This window comes from Hirundo rustica, chromosome 22 (genome assembly GCF_015227805.2).
Source record: "Hirundo rustica isolate bHirRus1 chromosome 22, bHirRus1.pri.v3, whole genome shotgun sequence".
Lineage (NCBI taxonomy): Eukaryota > Metazoa > Chordata > Aves > Passeriformes > Hirundinidae > Hirundo > Hirundo rustica.
In genome coordinates, this window is record NC_053471.1 from 1,406,190 (window position 1) to 1,425,485 (window position 19,296).

Genomic DNA, 19,296 nt, shown 5'->3' on the forward strand with positions numbered 1-19,296 from the left:
GGCTGGAGGCCGAGGTTTGACCCTGCAGATGAGCAGGGAGGAACTGAATTACAGACTGGGACGAGCTGGGAGAGCCACGGGAGGATTTTCCAACTCCTGACGTCTTAAATGGAAGTCACTGAGCTCCACCTGGGAGTGACTGGGTGAAATCAAATGACCTGTAGCACACAGGGATTCAGATCAGATGATCCAACTGTGCCTGTAAATTCTCTGAAACTCGTAAGGCCACAAAGGTTGCCTGCAGAATTCCTGCTCTCTGTCCTGTGGCTTAATCCGGTCTGAACTAAAGGCGGGGTGTTTTTAGCTCGGGGACCCTGCTCGTTAGACACTCCCTGAAGATGTCCCTGGTGTGCACCTCGGAGGGAAGACAACCTATTTCTGTGCCCTTCCTTGCTGCTTTGTCCCTCAGCTCCTCCCTTTTGGACTGTTTTCCTTGGGTTTGTCCGAGGGAATGGCTGATGGTGTGCGCTTCCCCCGCTCCTCTTTCCAGGCGCGGGGCCCAATTCCTGTTTAATTCTCTCTGACGATGACACGGTTCCACAGATAATTTCGTATGTCAATAAACACATCTTGGGCTGATGGATGGAAGCCTGGGGCTGGAGCTGCAGGAGGTTTCGTGGGAGAGGAGTGGAGGTGCTGCAGGGAAAGCCCCCGAGGTCCTGCTGTTTGCACCACAGGCAGCACAGTGAGCGCACAGGGCTCTTTTCAGGCCTGAGAAATAATTCCTTTAAATCCTCGGGAGCATCCTAGCCGGCGACACGCTTGTGGGAGGCTCTAGTTTACTATCTGCAAAGTCCTGGATTTCATATCCATATTAGGTATAAATAGAGGTAGGCTGGCAGATAGAGGCAAGGTCACCGTGACTCCTCCGAGCACCGGATGAGCCTGCGATTATTTCGCGGATTTAACTCTTGTCGTGCACTGCAGCAGCCGCTGCTGCCAGAATCAAAACCTGACTGATGCAAAGTTGGTCTAAGGCAGATGTCTCAGCCTGCTCAGGAAAGCTGTGATAAGCTGAGAACTCCCGGCCGCTTTCATTTGATTCCTCATCAGCTGCAGTAATAGTCTCAAAAATCCCAGTCCCGCTCCGGGGCAGGAGGAGAGGGAGGCAATAAGCAGATTTCTCAGGGTCCCACATTTCTGATGTTATGAGCCAGACCCTTTAAACTATGAAAATCACATTATCACTTTAAGGATAATATTTGCATTTCTATTTTGGAAGGTGGGAGGTCTGTGAGCCGAGGGCTTTAATCTACTAACAAATGTATATATATATATTATTTTTTTCCTTTTTTTCTCAGTCATCCTAATTCTAAACAACGCTGCCACTTGCTGTATCAGAGCTTTGAAAAACTGGCACTTTAAGGCTTCTGAACTTGGGGTGCTTTTCTTCAAGGCCAGAGAGTTTGTGCCCGGGGCTCTTCCCATGCGAGAGCTCTGTGAGTTCACTTCAGGCGGGCGCTGCTTTCCTTTCAGCGATGTGCAAAATCTTCCCTGCACACATGGGGATGTGAATTTGTCCTGCTGGTTTGACGCTTTGGAGGAGCTTCGGTGCCAGAACCGTCTCTGAACAAGCACAAGCACCTGTCGTGACGAGGCCTGAGCTTGGCTGGGGCCTTCAGGCGGTGCTGCGAGAACAATAATCAATATCATAAGAGGTTCCGAGTGATTGCGGCGCGGGGAAGTTGTGCAGCGGTGTTACCTTGGTTTTTCTGAGTTTCTTTATTAGCCTTTCGATTTTCATAAATGGAGTCAGATCTTTTAGTTACTGTACAATATTAAGAGCAGTTTTCTACCTTTCCCACAGATGTAACATAAACAAATCCTTTGGTTTTCATTCTCTGTCCTTTGTTTGCATATTTCTAACCTGAAAACAATTGTAACTGACAACTGGTCTGGCCACTGAGGCTGAGGGGTGGAAACCCCAAAAAGCCAATCTTCTGCTAGACCCACAAATGTATAAAAAGTAAAAATAAACAAAGGGGTCTCTTCTTCTCTCAGCTGGGAGCTGGGATCGGAAGGACCTCTGTGAAAATCTCTTGTCTGCGTGTGACTGCTTTGTGTGTGTCGGTGACACTGCGGAGAATAAGATTGTTATCAGAGGGGATTTAACTGGCTGTAATGGAGTTGGGGGAAAATGGTTATTTTTGAAGTAGAAAGGAAGAAAAAAAAAAAGAGCTGTTTGAAGTCGTAGGGATGAAGGCACCTACAAATGAAGGCCGACAGTTTATCCCAGCCCTCCCTGCTCAGAGCTGCCCCTGCGGACATGAAGTGAGTGGGAGAAGGATTTTGCGTGACCTGAGTTGCTGGGGAAGCGAGGGAGGGAGGGATGGAGGCGCCTGGAGCGATTGGGCAAGGTGGAGCATGGAGCCATTAAACGCTCTCGGACTTGCTCGGGGCTGGGATCGCTTTTACCGCTGCCCCGGGGCCCCAGAAGGCAGAGAAACCACTGATCCCCGCGGCCAGGGGAAAGGAACGGGACCGGGACCGAGGAAGGCAACGCTGATGGGATTCGAGGGAACAGCCGCTGGAGTCGGAGCCTGCAGGAGCTCGCATTCCCGGGCTGGCCCGGAGAGGAGCACCCCGCTGCCGAGCCGCATTCCAGCTCATCTGAGCCCAGATGTTTTCGAACGGGCTCTGTGATAAATCCTCTTCCTTCCAGCCAGGTGTGTCCCCAGGCCCTGCCTTTGCGGGCTGTGCCGGGCAGATTCCCACCAGGACCCTTTGCCTTTCCTCTTTGCCTGCTCGGGGGGATTCAGGGCACAGCTCAGACCCGATGGAGGCTGCTGCTCCAAACTCCTGCCGGGGCTGAGCCTTCCCTCCGGCCGCTCCTTGCCTCCCTGCATGTCGCTGCGGAGCTCCGGGAAGGAGCAGCGAGGGGCTGCTGTAGCCACCTGCTCCGGGGGAATCTTGTAAGGTGGGATTCGCCCTCGCTCGAGGTGCTGGAGCTGCACGGGTGTGAGTTTGTGCCAGCAGCAGGGAGAGGAGGTGCTCCTCACCCCCTTCCTGCCACCACTGTCCCCTCCCTCCACCTGCCCGAGGTGGGAAATGCTCCCTCAGCTTTTTTAGCTGTTAAATCTTTGTCTCTCTCTCCTGGCACAAGTGCTGCCCCCGCTCTGTGTGCCCTGTGGGATCTTGGAGATGTCTTTGGGCTTATTTAGGAGCCAAATAATTAGAGTTTAACGCCAGCAGGTGATGGCCTGGTGAGAGAATCATAGAATGGAATCACAGAACGGTTTGGGTTGGCACAGACCTTAGAGATCATCTTTTTCCAGCCCCTGCCAAGGACAGGGAGGCCGCTCACACTAAATCAGGTTTCTCCAAGCCTCGTTCAACCTGGCCTTGATCAACTTTGATCCAAACTCCCTCAGAAGGGAGCTGACAAGGAGCTGTCCTCATTTCAGGGCCCAGCAGCGCAGTTCTGCACCCATTTGCAGACCGTGTGCAGAGGTGAAGGGAGCTGGTGTGCCCTGGTCAGGCCACCAAGTCCCTCAGGGATCATGCAAGGGGCTTCATCCCACAGGAGCTCTCCTTTGCACCTCGTGGGGTTTATCTCAGGGATAGCGAACAGAACACCAGTGGGGGCAGAGCTGGAATTCAGGATATGTGCAGGGCCGTTCTCCCCACCCCGCTCCCTGCAGCCCTTCGTGGACACACACACAAACTCCCCCCACTCATTTCCCACCCTCCTCGTGTTTTCTTGGCAGGGAGACTCTGCACGGACACAAGTAAAAGGAACACTTTTATTTTTAACTTCCAAATCCACCCTTTCAATTCTCACACCCACAGTGCCAGGTCCTGTCCTGACAAGCGGGGAGCCCCTGGCACTGCGGGCGTTTGTCAGCAGCCCAAAACAGCAACAGCGGGCGAGGGAGGGATGTTCCTGGGTTTGTGCTCTGTCCTAAAGCCTTGGTGATCCAGCAAGAGAAAAAGGGCTGAGGGGCGAGGCGTGGGGGCTGTGGATGATTCGGGCGATGTTTTTGTTGCGTGTACCTGCTGGAAAAGCAGCGTGGAACGGGGTGAGAGGGAGGAATTTGTGTCGCACCACGCCGTGGGAAGACATCGCCGTGCTTTGGCACGGCTCTTGAGGGGCAGGCAGCACATTCCCTGAGCCCGTGGGGAGTGGGAGCTGCGAAACCACGGGCTGGTGAGTGGGGCAAGAGCCTAAAGCTGCTGCTGGAGCCAGAGCCCGTGGCTAGGGGAGAGGGGCTGGCCGGGGAGCTCAGCTCCTGCCCTGCTCTCCGTTCCCTGCCCGAGTGTGTCCAAATGGCATCGGGCCCTCCTCGCTCCTTCTTCTGGCTCTGATGTCACATTGCCAAGGAGAAGGGGAAAAGTCTTGGCCCAGGGCTTTGAGAGCCTTTCAGCAGCTGCTTTCATCCCCCAGCCAAGTCGCTGTGTCCTGCAGCACCTCTGCCTGTTCCTCCTGACACCAGAAAACCTGAACGCTGCTCCTCCCGCCTCCCCACCCCCAGATCCACAGATCGCTGCTTCCCTTTCATGCTGGTTACAGAACTGGAACAGGGATGAATAGTAGGAAGCAGTGAATGAAGTGCATGCTGGCTCACAGCTCCTGGCAGAGCAATCACACCCCAGTGCTGAGGATCCCACAAATCCCACCCAAATCCTGACCCATGGAGCTCCAACACGCGGCTGAATTTCACTGCAATGCCCATGGTCTGTTGCTGTGTAGCTGGTTGCACCTACACCTTATTTCTCCTCGTGAGAACTCGCTTCAAAGTCTCAGAAGTCTCTTATTTCACTCACATTATCAGGAATAAAGCGGTCTCCCGGGTGGGAGTTTACTGCTGGCCAGGCGGAGCAGTGGTCAAAGGCCTGGGTTCAGCAGTGGGTGAAAATGCTGGGAAACCAGATTTTGGTTGGGGTGTGTGGTCATGGCTGGAGGCTGTTCCTCTTGTTGGCCCTTTCGGAGCTGAGCCGTGCAGTACAGCTCAGGGCCGGGTAGGATTTAGCATTTAGAAGGATAAGAAAGCGATGCTGGAAGCAGCTTTTTGCCACCCCGCTTACAAATCCTGTTATCCTGGAGCTGGAAGGAGCCGGGCAGCAGGAAACCATTCCTTCACTGGCAGCCTCCTCCAGCGAACACCCAGCCCCAGAGCCTCTCCCCACAGCTGCTGCTTCTTGCCATCTCCCCTTCCTGCTTCTCTGATCTCTATGCAAATCCTCACACCAACAGCAGCCAGCAAAACCCAGCCAAGCCTGGCAGGTATCTCTTGATTTGGGTCGTGTTTAATCTGGGGGCCTCTTCGGATTTATTGTGCCCTAACAGAAACAGAGCCCTTCGGTCTCCAGCAATCATCCTAGCTGAAAGACAGCCCTGAGTGGGGCTTCACTGGGCCGCTGGCTTTTTAACGGGGAAGGGAAAGAAGGAAAGAAAAAAAGAACGAGAAAAAGAGGAGAAAGGGGAAGGGAAAAGAAAGCAAAAGCAAAAGAGAAATCCGTCGTCTCTAGTGCTGGAGAACTTTCCCAAAGCTTTTTTTCTGCAGCCAGGGCTGTGCCCCTGGACTCTCTATCACGAATTCTGTTTAAATAAGAGTCGTCGTCGTTCAGCGAGCCCGATCCAGGCTGTTTGTGCCACTGCAGGAGCAAGTGCCGGGACATTCCCTTCGCTTCTCGCGGCCGGACTCCCCTCGTTCCGTGCCCGGGCGTTTCCAGCCCGCTCTCCCCGTTAGCGGGTGCCAGCTCCGCGCTCGGGCTCGCCGGGGCTCTCGCTGCTCCCCCGCGGCTCGGGCGGGCGCCGCCGCCTCTCCCTCCTCCCTCCGGCCGTCCCTCCCTCCTTTCCCCTCCTCTCCCTTCGCAGCCCGATTGTGCAATCGCGAGCGGCGGGGCCGGCGGCACCGCCCGGAGCCGGCACCGAGGGGAGGGAGGCGGCAGCGCCCGCCCGCCCCGCGCCTCCCTCCGCGGCCGCGCCGGGGATGCGGCAGCCGCCGGGCACCGCCGGGCCCCGGAGCCCATGGGATGCGCCCGCCGTCGCCTGGCTGGTGAGTAGCCCTGGCTTTGTGTGCCCCTCGCCCCGAACCTGCTGCTTTTTCCACCCCCCCTCCCCTCCGCGCAGCAGATTTTCCGTCTCTTTTTTTCCCCCCCTCTGGCTTCTCTTCTCCCCCCCCCGCCCCGGTGATGGACGGCCGGGAGGATGAGGATGTTGCCACGGGCAGAAATGGGTTGCAGATGAGGCAGATTTAAAGCGGGGGGGGGAGGACTGCTCCGCGATCGTTAAAGTATTTCCACCGCCGCTTTAGCTCGAGTAGAATAAAAGCCTGGGAGCCGGGGAGCCGCGCTGTGTCGGTCGCACATCTGTGGTACAGAGTCCTTCCCTCCTTCGCTCCTTCTCTCCTTCCCTCCTTCGCTCCTTCCCTCCTTCCCTCCTTCCCTCCTTCCCTCCTTCTCTCCTTCTCTCCTTCTCTCCTTCCCTCCTTGCCTCCTTCCCTCCTTCCCTCCTTCCCTCCTTCTCTTCTTGTTTCCTTTTTCCTCTTTCCCTCCTTCCCTCCTTCCCTCCTTCCCTCCTTCTCTCCTTCTCTCCTTCCCTCCTTCTCTCCTTCCCTCCTTCCCTCCTTCCCTCCTTCCCTCCTTCCCTCCTTCTCTCCTTCTCTCCTTCCCTCCTTCCCTCCTTCTCTCCTTCCCTCCTTCTCTCCTTCCCTCCTTCCCTCCTTCCCTCCTTCTCTCCTTCCCTCCTTCTCTCCTTCCCTCCTTCCCTCCTTCCCTCCTTCTCTCCTTCTCTCCTTCCCTCCTTCCCTCCTTCCCTCCTTCCCTCCTTCTCTCCTTCCCCCCTTCCCTCCTTCTCTCCTTCCCTCCTTCCCGTCCCTGTCGGGCTTTGAAACAAAAGTGCCGAGGGAAGAGCGGGGACGCTCAGTATCGATTAACCAAGCACACGGCCAGCGGACGCGCGGCACTTCAACCATCATAAAAGAAAGAAGTTTTCCTGATGGCAAGGCAGTAAACTTTTGTTCCTTGAAAAGTTCATCCCGGGGATTAATTTGCATCCTTGTTTCATGGAAATTCTTTAGGCACTTACTGTAAAGCTTGTATCCAATATATCCCTACCTGTTTTTTGGTTGTTTGGGTTTTTTTTCAGTTTGTCTCGGTATTTGCAGCATTTTTTATTTGTTCTATACAACAGCCTCTGCATTTTAAGATCGGTGGGGATTTATTTTTTTTTTCTCTGGTCGGTGTTTCGGGAACAGAATATGCTTTAGCTCGCTTTCAGGCTGCATTAACGTTGATCTGGACAATCCCTTATTGCCCACTAACATTTCTCTTTACGAGGGCACCAGCTAGCTCTGCTCCACTCCACAATCTAACTTTTACACATTGCATTAACCCCACCAAATCAAAAATTCAGCCTGTGTGAAGTGTTTGTGCATTTAGGACACCGTAGCTTTTTCCATGTGGGTTTTTTTTTTGGGGGGGGGGGGTGGGAAATCTGCACCCTGCTGAAACAAGTGGGAGAAATCCTAGCGATATGAAGAGACACAGAACTTCCCTCGTATTTTTTAGCCGGAGAACTCGGTGCCCCTCTTTGCAATGTCCAACCAGCCAAAAAAAAATCTGCTCCATACACTGGGCACTTCTGCCTTTTGAAGGCAGTCTCCCATCTCGTAAAAGGCTGCTCGCCTCAAATTTGCAAACCGCAGGATGGGAAATGGAATTTGCCTTCAGTATAAAAATCCCAAGTGTTTGCAAACAGCCCCGAGAAGAATCCGGGCTCTTGGCGTGACCTCTGTGCGCTGAATTCCAGCTTGGGGAGTTTGCGGTCTCACAAAAAGGGCCAACGAGCAAAGTGCTCCCCAGTGCCCGGCCTTCTTTCTGGAGCAAGGAAAACCCTTGAGCTGGAGGGAATTTTGGGTGCTCTGGAGGTGCAGGATCCTGAGCCAAAGCGCTTTTGGAGGAGCCTTGAAGACCTGCCCGTGTCGGAGTGCCTTTGCTCGTTCCGTGCGCTGGCATTGCCGAGGGCGGATTCAGCTGGTGCAGCCATGGGAAACCCGCCCGAGGAGCGGAGGAAGCTCCTGGGCAGTTATTCCTGCCCAAACTCCGCGCTGTGCCCATTAAAGCTGCAGCAGTTCCTCTGCCAGATCCCATATCCGACCACGGGGCAGGCAGAGCCAGCTTCTCGCTCCGTCCTTGGGCCTTGCTCCTGCTCTTTTTGTTTTGTTTTGCCCTCCTCTGCGGTCACCCGGGCTTGGAGATCCCCTGTGGCAGAGCAAGGAGCAGAGGAACGGGGGGTCCGAGCACGGCTGAGGGCAAAGAAACTTCACACCCGCTCAAATCAGACTCTTAAAAACCCGAGCAGCCGATAGAATTGTCCTTCTGGGGGAGTTGTGGAGTGGGAGTGAGGGTGGTCTGTCTGCCCCCTGCTAGCCCTGGCAGGGCTGCGCCTGCTGCTCCTGGACCTTTGTTTCTTGTGCAGGGCTGTGGGCAGGGAGGCCCGTGGGGGCCAGGGCTTTCCTGGACATAAATTAGCACCGAGGGTGGGAAGGGGACAGCCCAGCACCCATCCCAGCAGCTGTGGAGCTGGGCTGGGCAGCTGCCCCCACTCCCCGGAGCTGAGCTTTGGAAACGGCATCAGGATGGAGCCCTTGCTGGGGTCACTCGTAGGTGTGGTTTAAGCTTTCTGCTTCCCCGACACAGAGCTCAGGTGCCCTGTCCGGAGGGGGGAAGAGAGTTTGGGTCACAGAGTGATTTCTCTGTGGGCCCAATCCTTCAGGTTTAGGAGGAACTCTAAATGTCAGGCGTGAGGTCAGCCCTGGTGGCGAGTGACAATCGCGGCTGTGAGCTGTTACGCTACCTCCAAACCCCTCTGGCCTTGCTCTTCCGTGTGATTTTCTGCTTTTGGTCAGTGCCACGGGTAAACAACACAGACACTGGGTTTGTGCTCTCAGGGCTGAGGAGGTTGGTGTGGTGTAAAGCACAGACTAAAAGAGGGCAAAACCTCTTCAAAACCGCATCAGGCCACTGAGTTTCTGCTGCTGTGACCAGGATACGGCCTGAACGGGTATAAAGGGAGAGGGAGACGGCAGGGAGGATCCTGAAAGATCCACAGCTCCATCCACGGGCTCTTTTCTCCTTTCCTCTTCCCCCTTCTTGCTCCAGCAGTTGGGAACCTGATCCTGCAGGCGCAACCCCGCTGCGTTGCGTTTTTATGCAAGTTTGGTAATGAATGACCGAGCCAGGCGAAAGCCGGCGTGGTTGGCATCCGAGACAGCTCCCCTCGCTGCCTGCAGGAATTAAAAAGAAAAAAAAAAATCATCATCCTGGTGGCCACTCTGCGCTGGAACTGGTTTTATCTGGTTCCAGTTAGGCTTGTTTTGAGTAAGACAAGCGGTGCCAGATTCTGATCTCATTTGCACCAGTGGAGTCATTTGGAGGAGCCGGTCCCAGTTTACCTCACTCGAAGTGAAAGCAGAGCGGGGAGCAGCTCTCCCCGGGGCAGTGCCCGCTGCCTGCCTGCAGATCCCACCCGGGGAAAAGGCAGCGCCCCCCGGGACCCCTCGGGGGTTTCACTGCCCATTCCCCAGGGCTCTGCTCCAGCAAGGAGGGCAGAGGTGGTGGCTTTGGTCGCGCGGGGAATCGGAGTGACGGCGCTCCAGGCGATGCTCAGGCTCCCGACACCGGGGCTGTGCTGGAGGAGGAGAGATTCCCTCTCCGCTCTGGCTGGGAGATGCTGCCTCGGAGGGAGCGGCACAATCCCTGCTGTCCGTGGGATTTCCGAAGGGGCCGTTGGGCACCCACCGCCCTCGTGCACGTCCCGACGCCCTCGGCCCCAGGGCTCTCCCGGCTCTGCGGGAATCACCAGCTCCGGGGAAAAGCGGGGGGCAGCCGGGCCCCGCTCAGGTCCGGGCGTGTGAGCGAGGCCTCGGGCTGAGACGCTGCTCCCAGCTGTGCTCACATCAGCTGCACGGCTCCGACCCAGCGCTGGGAATGCTCCGGACGCAGCTTCGGGCTGCTCCTGCCCTGCACAGGGCTTGGGCAGAGCTGGAGCCCTCCCTCTGCCCAGGCAGCTGGGGCTCCCCAGAACTGCTGCTGCTCCAGCCTGGGCCCAAGCTTGTCTTCCAGCTCCCCACAAAGCTGATCTGGTCCTGGGTTTGTTTTAGAGCTCCCCACAAAGCTGATCTGGTCCTGGGTTTGTCTTCCAGCTCCCCACAAAGCTGATCTGGTCCTGGGTTTGTCTTCCAGCTCCCCACAAAGCTGATCTGGTCCTGGGTTTGTCTTCCAGCTCCCCACAAAGCTGATCTGGTCCTGGGTTTGTTTTAGAGCTCCTCACAAAGCTGATCTGGTCCCAGTTTTCTTTTCCAGCTCCCCACAAAGCTGATCTGGTCCCAGGTTTGTTTTAGAGCTCCTCACAAAGCTGATCTGGTCCCGGGTTTGTTTTCCAGCTCCCCACAAAGCTGATCTGGTCCCAGGTTTGTTTTCCAGCTCCCCACAAAGCTGATCTGGTCCCAGGTTTGTTTTCCAGCTCCCCACAAAGCTGATCCTTGCTCCCATCCCACTCCTCCCGCTGCCCTTGGGGGCTGCAGAGCCCCAAGTGCCTCAAGAAGAGAAGAAGCACTCCTCTGGAGTGGAGATGTGGGGCCAGGATATGTTCTGAGCTTTAGGTTGATGCATTTTCCTGGCCGTGATTGTTCCTAATGCCGAAGGAATCGAGCAATTGAAATAAATTACCAGAAAGGGTTTATCTGACTCTCGCTTCTCCTGCAGGACATCAGTGTGTCCCTCTCCCAGCAGAGCTCCTTCAGGACCCCATCCTCACCCTAAATCCAGAGGCAGCTTTCCAATGACTCTGTAGGTGAAGCAGCTTGGATTTTTCTTTTTTTCCCAGCTGCAAAAAAAATGAGTTTCCCAAGTGCTCAGTGCACGGTCGAGAAGCCAGATTAAAACTCTCAATGTAGCAACATCTTTTGACATTCTGGCCAATGTGGGGAGGGCAGAGGGCTCTAAAAATGCTTTTCTTTATTTCTGCTTTATTTGTGTGACTTGCCCAACCACGCTTGAGTGGAAATTAATGTGTTACTGAAAGGGAAGCTCTAACATCTGCTTCTGAAAGGAGCCAGGTCCGCAGTGAGAAGCGACACAGCTTTTGCTCCATTATCAAAAAGTTCTTAGGACGGATTCTTGCGGTCGTTAAATATCAAATGTCTTCCTGTGGTAGTTCCCTGGTTATTTTTTTGTAATTTCTCCCCAGATTTTGCAGCTCAGCGGAGCAAGAGTGGAGCTCTGAGCTAGGGAGAGATTTCTGTGCTCACTTTGGCACTCTTGTGTCCCGCTGTGCTGGAGAATTCCCTCCAGACATTCTCAGTGCAGAGCTCTCTTCCCTCTGCCCTGCCCATGTCAATCGGGTTCTTTTGGGCCGCTACAGTCGCTGCAGTCACTTTACAAAATTGTAAAGTTTCAGCTAAATGCAAATTTCAAAAAGGGGGAAGTATTTAACAAGAACAGGTATTCAATAACATCTGTTGTTTTGACAGACGTTTTTCAATACACAGTCGAGTATTGAAGCTGAGATTTAAGCATTTCCTCTTAATCGTGCTGGCTTATAAATTGTTTTGTTCCATGTAAGCAAATATAGTTTGAGCTGAGTTCCCTAAGAGCCAGTCCCCAGTGCTGATCAGAAGTGACAGACCCAATCCCGTGCCCGAGGAGAGCCGTGCCCTGGATCTCCCTGGGATGTTCCTTCCAGCTGTGGCTTGCTCCAAACGCCTCCCTGCGCTTCCCGCACTCCCTGCACCCACTCCTGGCCCTGCTCGTGCCACCGGGGAAACTGAGGCACGGAGCGCCTTTGGGGCCTCCTCTGCTCCGTGTGTGGCAGCAAAACGGCACAAATAACACCCCAAAGCGCTGCGTGACACCGGCCTGGGGTCGCTGCTGGAGGCTCCGTCAGGGAGGACAGCCCTGAGTCCAGGGAAATGAGAGGAGAGGAGAGGAGAGGAGAGGAGAGGAGAGGAGAGGAGAGGAGAGGAGAGGAGAGGAGAGGAGAGGAGAGGAGAGGAGAGGAGAGGAGAGGAGAGGAGAGGAGAGGAGAGGAGAGGGGATCCCAGCTCTGACCCAGGCCAGGAGCCAAAACCTTCACCTTGTCCACGTCTGTTTCTGTTTCTGTGCTGGGGGCCTTGGCCAAGGGATGTTTGCAGAGCTTTGGGGGTTCTTGTCTCTAAGAGCCTGCGTGTGTGGCCGTGAGCACAATCTACCTGCGTTTGTGGCTCTCTGCATTTGGCAGAATCGCAAGATCCTGGATAAGAAAAATATCCACGAACACATGAAACAACCCGTGAAACGCTCCCCACGTCCACCTGCAAGCTCGTCCTGTCGTTACGGTGTAAACTCCCCGCTGGAAAAGGAGGGTAAAACTGATCAGATCTGTTTTATTTTCCTCCAGAAGCGTTTGGTTTCCAAACGTCTGGGAACAGCTGTGGGCTGGGTGGTGGGAACGCGGCCTCCGAGGTAATTCCAGTGATTGTCCTCCGGCCCGTGTAACGATGGAGATTTTCCCAGCTGCTCCCAGGTGTTGGTGTTATCCTGCTGGAGGGGCTCCTGAGAGCTGCGAGGGGAGGAGGGAGCTCTCGTAGGCGACACAAACCATCTGAGGTGGCAGCAGAGGATCTCCGCTCCGGGAAGCCGAGCTGTCCCGGTCTCGCAGGGGTGCTGGGGTGGCACCCTGGGGTGGCACCCTGAGCCCCACCTGCCCCGCAGCTCCTGGGGCTGGAGAAGGGCTCCGGAGCCGCTCAGCACGGGGCTGCAGCTGTGCCTGCGCCCAGCAGTTGTTTGTGTCGGCAGCTGGGATGTGCCAGGTCCAGGGGCTGAGTCATTTAATTCCCAAACGCCGCCGGAGGGATGGCGAGGGAGCGGGGAGGGGAGAGACCCTCACGGGCCGGTGGCTCTGCCGGAACTGAGCTGAACTTTCTGCTTGAAGAGCTTTGACTAGCAGGGCGAAAAAAGAAAAAAAAAAAAAAGTGCCTCGGTGCGGGGAAGAGAAAGAAACCCCTGTGTGTGCCGGGAAGCGGCCGGGTCAGCCGGGGAACACACTTGTTCCTTTCGGGCTGCAGCGTGTAATTTCGCTTGTCACGGAGGAATGCGCTCGGTGCCTTCCTTTAATCGGGAGTTTGCGAACCTGCTCGGGTGCTTCGTCTTCCTTTTTTTCCCCTTCCCGGCCGGGTGTGGGGGAGAAGGAACGCGGCGCTTTTGTCCCCGTGCCCGTGGCTGCTGTCGGAGGAATGGTGCCGGCGGCAGCTCTGCTTTGAGCTGGGGACGCGCCGCTCGCAGCCCCGGCTCCCTCCCAAACTCAGCTGCATCAGATGTTTTCCTAGGCACCGGCATAAACCTCGTAAACTTATTAGAAAAGCGGCCCCGCGGGTTCCAGGACATTCCTGGGAGATGGAAAACGCCGTGTGCCGTGGGTATGTGGAGTGCTCGGGGCTGCGGTGCTGGGCACCGGGGCGCCCCGAGGAACGGGGGAACGGGGGGCGCTTGGAATCGCTCCAGCTCCAGGGAAATGCCCAGTTCCCATGCCGAGGAACGGGGGGCGCTTGGAATGGCTCCAGCTCCAAGGAAATGCCCAGTTCCCATGCCGAGGAACGGGGGGCGCTTGGAATCGCTCCAGCTCCAGGGAAATGCCCGGTTCCCATGCCGAGGAACGGGGGACGCTTGGAATGGCTCCAGCTCCAAGGAAATGCCCGGTTCCCATGCCGAGGAACGGGGGACACTTGGAATGGCTCCAGCTCCAAGGAAATGCCCGGTTCCCATGCCGAGGAACGGGGGACACTTGGAATCGCTCCAGCTCCAAGGAAATGCCCCCTTCCCATGCTGAGGAACGGGGGACACTTGGAATTGCTCCAGCTCCAAGGAAATGCCCGGTTCCCCGTCGGGGGTGCCCAATTCCCCGCTCACCACCCGCCCTCGCCAAGGGGAGCGGCGGCCGGGGGGGCCCCGGTTACAAGCACAGCCCTGCCCAGGGAAGGAAAAGGCTCCAGCACGTGTTTAAGCGCTTTTCTGACTCCGGGCCAGCTCCTGTGCTCTAGCAGAGCACATCCTCGCTCATCTTCCTCACGGGAGCTCGGATGCTGGGACACGATCCCAATGGATCTGCCCCGAGCAGCAGGAACACCTCCAGGGAGCACCTCCCTCCAGGAGCACGGACCCCAGGACTCAGACAGGAATGTTTGCCTCTTCCAGCTGGGCAGAGACGCACGGAAACCTGGAAAAACCCCACCTTTCTCAGGAAAGAAGGAAATTGCTCTCTAATGGGGCATGTGGAAGTGAACTTGTGCGCTGACTCCAGAGGAATTTGGTCTGTTCCCCGGGGGGGTTGTGATTGCTCTTTGGGTCACATCCCAGCTCTGATCTCGGACTTGCCTTTGGGAGCAGGATTCCTCAGGACAGAGCTGCTGGCATTTGAGGAATGAGCCATGCTTGTTTTGGAAAGCAAACCAAGTGTGTGTGTGTGTGTGTGTGTGCGACTCAGCCTTGCTCCTCCTTCAGAAACTGCAGAATTCCCTCACTGAAATGGGAAAAGAGTCAGGAACAACAATCCTCTCCAGGACAGATGTATTTAACCCCACAACTCTTTTTAGTGGCAGTGCAAGCTCAGGAGATAAAACCCTCTGCTTATCTCCAGCCAACACCTGCCAAGTCCCCTTTGTGCAGACATTCCCACCAGGAACCCACGGGATTCACATCCCACGGGTGCTGGGAGGATTTGCAGGTGTTGCACCAGGGCTTTGCAGGTGTTGCTGTGGCTCTTGCATCACCAGAAAACGAGGAAATTTAGCAGTCACCCCCAAGATTCGTCCACAGATGCCGGGAATGAGGATGCTCTTTCCTGTGTGCCGTGGGATGGAAAATGGGGGGGAATTTTCCTCGTCTGTCCCTGGATTCAGATGCAGGAGGTTGAGCTCAGTGGAGGGATAACAGAGCAAAATCCCTCTTAATGACCTTAAAATCCTTGAGTGCTTAGGGGGGGCATTTGAGTCATTCAGATGAATCTGATGGTCCTGCAGCCCAGGGGGTGTGGGTGAGGACTCTGGAGGAAAAAGGGCATTTTTCTTCTCCTTCCCAGCAAGTGTTAGAGGGCTGGGCCCAGGAGCCATGGGAATCAACAGGAGTCTTTCCAGTGTGGGCTGTGGATCTTCGTCTGGTTAAATAAATAGAAGGAAATAACAAATAACATGGTTCTGACAAATATTTTAGGAAGTATAAATGCCTTTCGCCATGACTCCATCCAAACCCCACAAAGGAAAAAAAAACCCACCAAAATTCCCTGTTTCTGTGCTGCTTTTCCATCTGCCTTTCCCCAGCCATTTGGGAGTGTTCATTCAGGCACCTTGGCTGGAGAGCAGAGCCAGGAAACCTTGTGAGGATTTCTCCCGGGCATGGGGAGCGTCCTCCAAGCTGACCACCTCCTTGTGACAACCCCACCCCGTGTGCAGCCCGTCCTCGGAACGACCCTTTGCAGAATCTGAGCGGCTCTGTGCAAATAAACGCTGGTTTTTGCTCGTTCCCTGCGGGTTCGCAGCCTCTGGGCTGAGGTTTCCACGCGTCCCCTTCGTGCTGCTGCCTTGCAGCGACACCTGCTGCGCGCTGCCCGGAGGAGAGGGGACCCGAGGCCAGCTTGGGGCTTCCAAGGTGGGAGAAAAGGAATTGGAAAGCTTGCTCCTTCCTCAAATTTAAAAAAATAAAATAAAATAAAATTCTGTGCTGTGGGATTTCTCCAGCCTGGCTCGACCCGCGGCGGCGACGCTTTTGGTTTGCAAACTTCTCCCAGCCTCACTTGGGTGGGAAATGAGGAGCTGTTGCAGGCACAGGTATCTGACTGGCCCAGGGCTTGTGTGGAAGGCAGAGGAGCACATCCCAAGCCACAGGCAGCGCTCTGGGAGCTGCCCTGGCCTCGGCAGGGGCTGCGGAGGGGGACGTGGGGATGGACCTGTGCTTGTAGCAACCGAGGCCGGGGCAGGAGAAAGGGGGCTGCTCCGCCAGGTTTGTTCGCTGCTAATGTTTTGCTCTCCGCGTGCAGGTGTAGGATTTTGGCAGAGCTGGCCATGATGTTATGGTTCCTGGTGGGGGCCCTGTTCCCGGCGCTGCTCCTGGCCGCTCCACCGCCCATAAACAAGCTCGCCCTCTTCCCGGACAAGAGTGCGTGGTGCGAGGCCAAGAACATCACCCAGATCGTGGGGCACAGCGGCTGCGAGTCCAAATCCATCCAGAACAGGTACAGACCCACCCTCAGCCCGGGGCTGCGGGCAGCTGGTGGCACTGGAGGGGCCCTGGGGGCTGTGGCTCGCACAGGAAGCCGGGCACGGTGCCCTGCCTCTGTCCCGGGGGAAGGTGAAGTGTCTGCCCGCGCCGGGAGGAGCGGCGGCTCCGCTGAGCGCCCACCCCTCCTGCTGTCTCTGCAGGGCCTGTCTGGGACAGTGCTTCAGCTACAGCGTCCCCAACACCTTCCCTCAGTCCACAGAGTCCCTGGTGCACTGCGACTCCTGCATGCCAGCCCAGTCCATGTGGGAAATCGTGAGTATCCTGCTCTGCTCTGACAGCGCTCCAGGGCCCGTCCTTCACCTCCTCTGGGCTTTTCCCACCCAGAGTTTCCTTGCAGGGCCTCTCTCAGGTGATGTGTACCGTGACTTGAGGTGGCTGGGTGGAAGGAGCTGCTGGAAGCTCCGCTGAGTGATCCGTGGTCCCTCTATTTGCAGAACCATCCCCTGTTATTCCCTGCATTATTTATCCCTGTGCTTATCCACCTGCCTGCTGCCTTTGTCACCTGCTCCCCCTTGGGAGATCTGGCCGTGTTTGATATCCAGAAGTTGCTCCCACACCCTTAAACCTCACAGTTCTGTCACCTCTGATCCTGGCAGAGCCACAAACCCGGCTCCAGGAGAAGCCCAGAGCCTGGGGAATTGGCTCTGCTCTCTGCCTCGCTTTCAGCTCACGTTTGCTGATTGGGTTCAGTCCCAACTACCCAGGCTGCTCAGCATCACCTCTTGTGAGTGGCCTTTGCTGTCACACCGATATTCCAGTGCCAGCAGTGCCTGGGAGCTGTGTCCTGCTGGAGGTGGTGCTGGAAGGTGGCAGTGAGGTGGGGTCGGTCTCTTCTGCCACGTCTCAGCTGAAAGGAGGAGAGGAAATGGCCTCAAGTTGTACCAAGGGAGGTTCAGATTAGATACAAGAAAAAAAAAGATAATTGAAAGGGTGGTCAGGCTTTGGAAAAAGCTCCCTAAGGAGGTTTGGAGTCTCTGTCCCTTGGAGGTGTCCAAGGAATGACTGGATGTGGCACTCAGTGCTCTGGGCTGGGTGACAAGGTGGGGACGGGTCATAGGTTGGATTTGATGGTTTTGCAGGTTTTTTCCAATCGTAACAATTCAGTGATTCCACGCTTTAGAGCTGACCGTGGTGGTGCTGGGTTGATGCTTTGACTCAAGCTCGAAGGCCTCCTCCAGCCTTGACGATTCCGTGATTTTCCCCGAGCGTCTGCAACGAGACGCTCCCAGCCAACCCCCACCTTGCAGCCAGACCGGGGGGGGTCGGTTTCTTTGGCTAGAAACCCATCACATCTGCCCTAAAGACACCCCAAACCCGCAGGGTCCGGGGCAGGTCACACCTCCCGCCGCGGGAACCCGAGCACTGACCCGCCGCGTCCTTCTCCCGCCGCCCAGGTGACGCTGGACTGCCCGGGCAACGAGGAGATCCCCAGGGTGGACAAGCTGGTGGAGAAGATCCTGCGCTGCAGCTGCCAGGCCTGCGGGAAGGAGCCGAGCCACGAGGGAGCCCTGTTCAACGTGTACCTGAACGCCGAGGAGAACGCGCCCCACGAGGGGCCCGCGCCCCACCGCTACCCGCAGCAGCAGCAGGAGCTGGAGGAGCCGCCGGCCTCCAGCCACCACCACCACCACCACCACCACGAGGAGGAGGGCGAGGAGTGAGCCGGGCCCCAGGACTGTCCCGGGATTTGGGGAGGGAGGGAGCGGGGGTGCTGGAGCCTTTTCCTGTCGATTCCTGTCCTGAGGCCGGAGCTGCGGGCTGGGACGCCAGGGCTCGGCCTTTCCCGATGCAGAAACTACTTGCACATGATAATGCTAATATATTGAGAGGGGTGGGCCGGGCTCCCGGGGCTCTCTGCGGGTTCCCAGGGGGAGCCCCCTGAGTCCTGCTGGGTTTTGCTCAGGCCCAGCGTGGAGGAGGAAGGGAAGCAGCTTCTCCAGAGTCCCACAGCTCTGCCTCCTCTCCCTCAGCGTGGACACGGCGCCCGCCGGGTCTCAGTCCAAGCCTTGGTACCGGGGGGCTCCTGGGGAGGGTTTTGCCCCAGGATGTCCCTCTGGGGCTGTGCGTGAGGCGCCTGGGGACCGTGGCGGTGACAACCTTTCGCTTGCTGTCCCCAGGGCCGCCACGCTGCTCCCTGGGGACGCATCGTGAGCGCTGGGGCTTCGCGTTTCGGGGCTGCAGGGGAAGGCCAAGAGCTGGGGTGGGGAGGTTTCACCCCCGGCCCCCCTCTCCCTGCTGCACTTCGATGGGGGCGGAGGGAGAAGGGGGCTGAGGGCTGGAGCGTCCCTGCGCAGGGAGTGCTCGGGCAGGGCTGGAGGCGGGCACGGCCTCTGCTGCCCCTCTCTCTGTTGTATAAATCTGATCCCTTGGTGTTGTCCTGACAAGAGCTTCCAGAGCTTGTAATCGATGCCTTCCCCCTCCTTTTGACAAGTTTTTTCGGGTTTGTTTTTGGTTTTGTTTTTGATTTATTTTTTTTTTTTCCCTTAAATAAATTAGTTCTGACTTCCACTGCTCAGCGCTCTGATGGTGTCTGGTTTTTGGCAGCGCTGGCACCAGCCGGGACAGGCAGGGTCCGGGGCAGGGGACAGCCGCGCTTCCCGCAGCTTTCTGCTGCCTTCCATCCGGGAGAAGGAGGACAGAGAGCTGCTGGAAGGAAAGCCCAGCCCGACTCCTCAGCGCCTGGGCTGCACGTGTCCCGGGGAGCAGCGGTGGGTCCCGCTTGGGTGGGATTCCTCCGGGATCTCCGGCACCACGCCACCTCCCCGGGCGCTGTCGCCGCTAGGTGACAGTCTCGGTCCTTGGCATCCAGATGCTCGCGGCCCCCGGGGATGCTCGGGGAGGAGAGCTCGGACAGGACCGGACACTCCTCCGGAGGGGAGAAGGGGCTGCGCGACCTCGGCCGGAACCAGCGGGCTCCTCCCGAGGGAATGGGATCAGGCATCCCCTGCGCAGGGCAGCGTGGGTGTACCCTCAGGAACGGTCAGTGATGCTCCTTGGACTGAGCCTGACCCTGGGGAAGGTCCCTCAGCTGCTGGAGGAGCT

At 56.8% G+C, this 19,296-nt stretch overlaps 1 protein-coding gene across 1 annotated transcript; it reads left to right on the forward strand.

Annotated features, from left to right (window-relative positions):
* The first annotated feature begins 5,914 nt into the window (after window positions 1–5,914).
* On the forward strand, window positions 5,915–18,769 carry NBL1 (NBL1, DAN family BMP antagonist). The gene is made up of 4 exons (XM_040084834.1): window positions 5,915–5,999; window positions 16,013–16,207; window positions 16,395–16,506; window positions 17,649–18,769. The coding sequence occupies exons 1-4, from the start codon at window positions 5,977–5,979 to the stop codon at window positions 17,913–17,915; spliced, it is 597 nt and encodes a 198-aa protein (XP_039940768.1). The 5' UTR covers window positions 5,915–5,976; the 3' UTR covers window positions 17,916–18,769.
* Window positions 18,770–19,296: the final 527 nt, after the last annotated feature.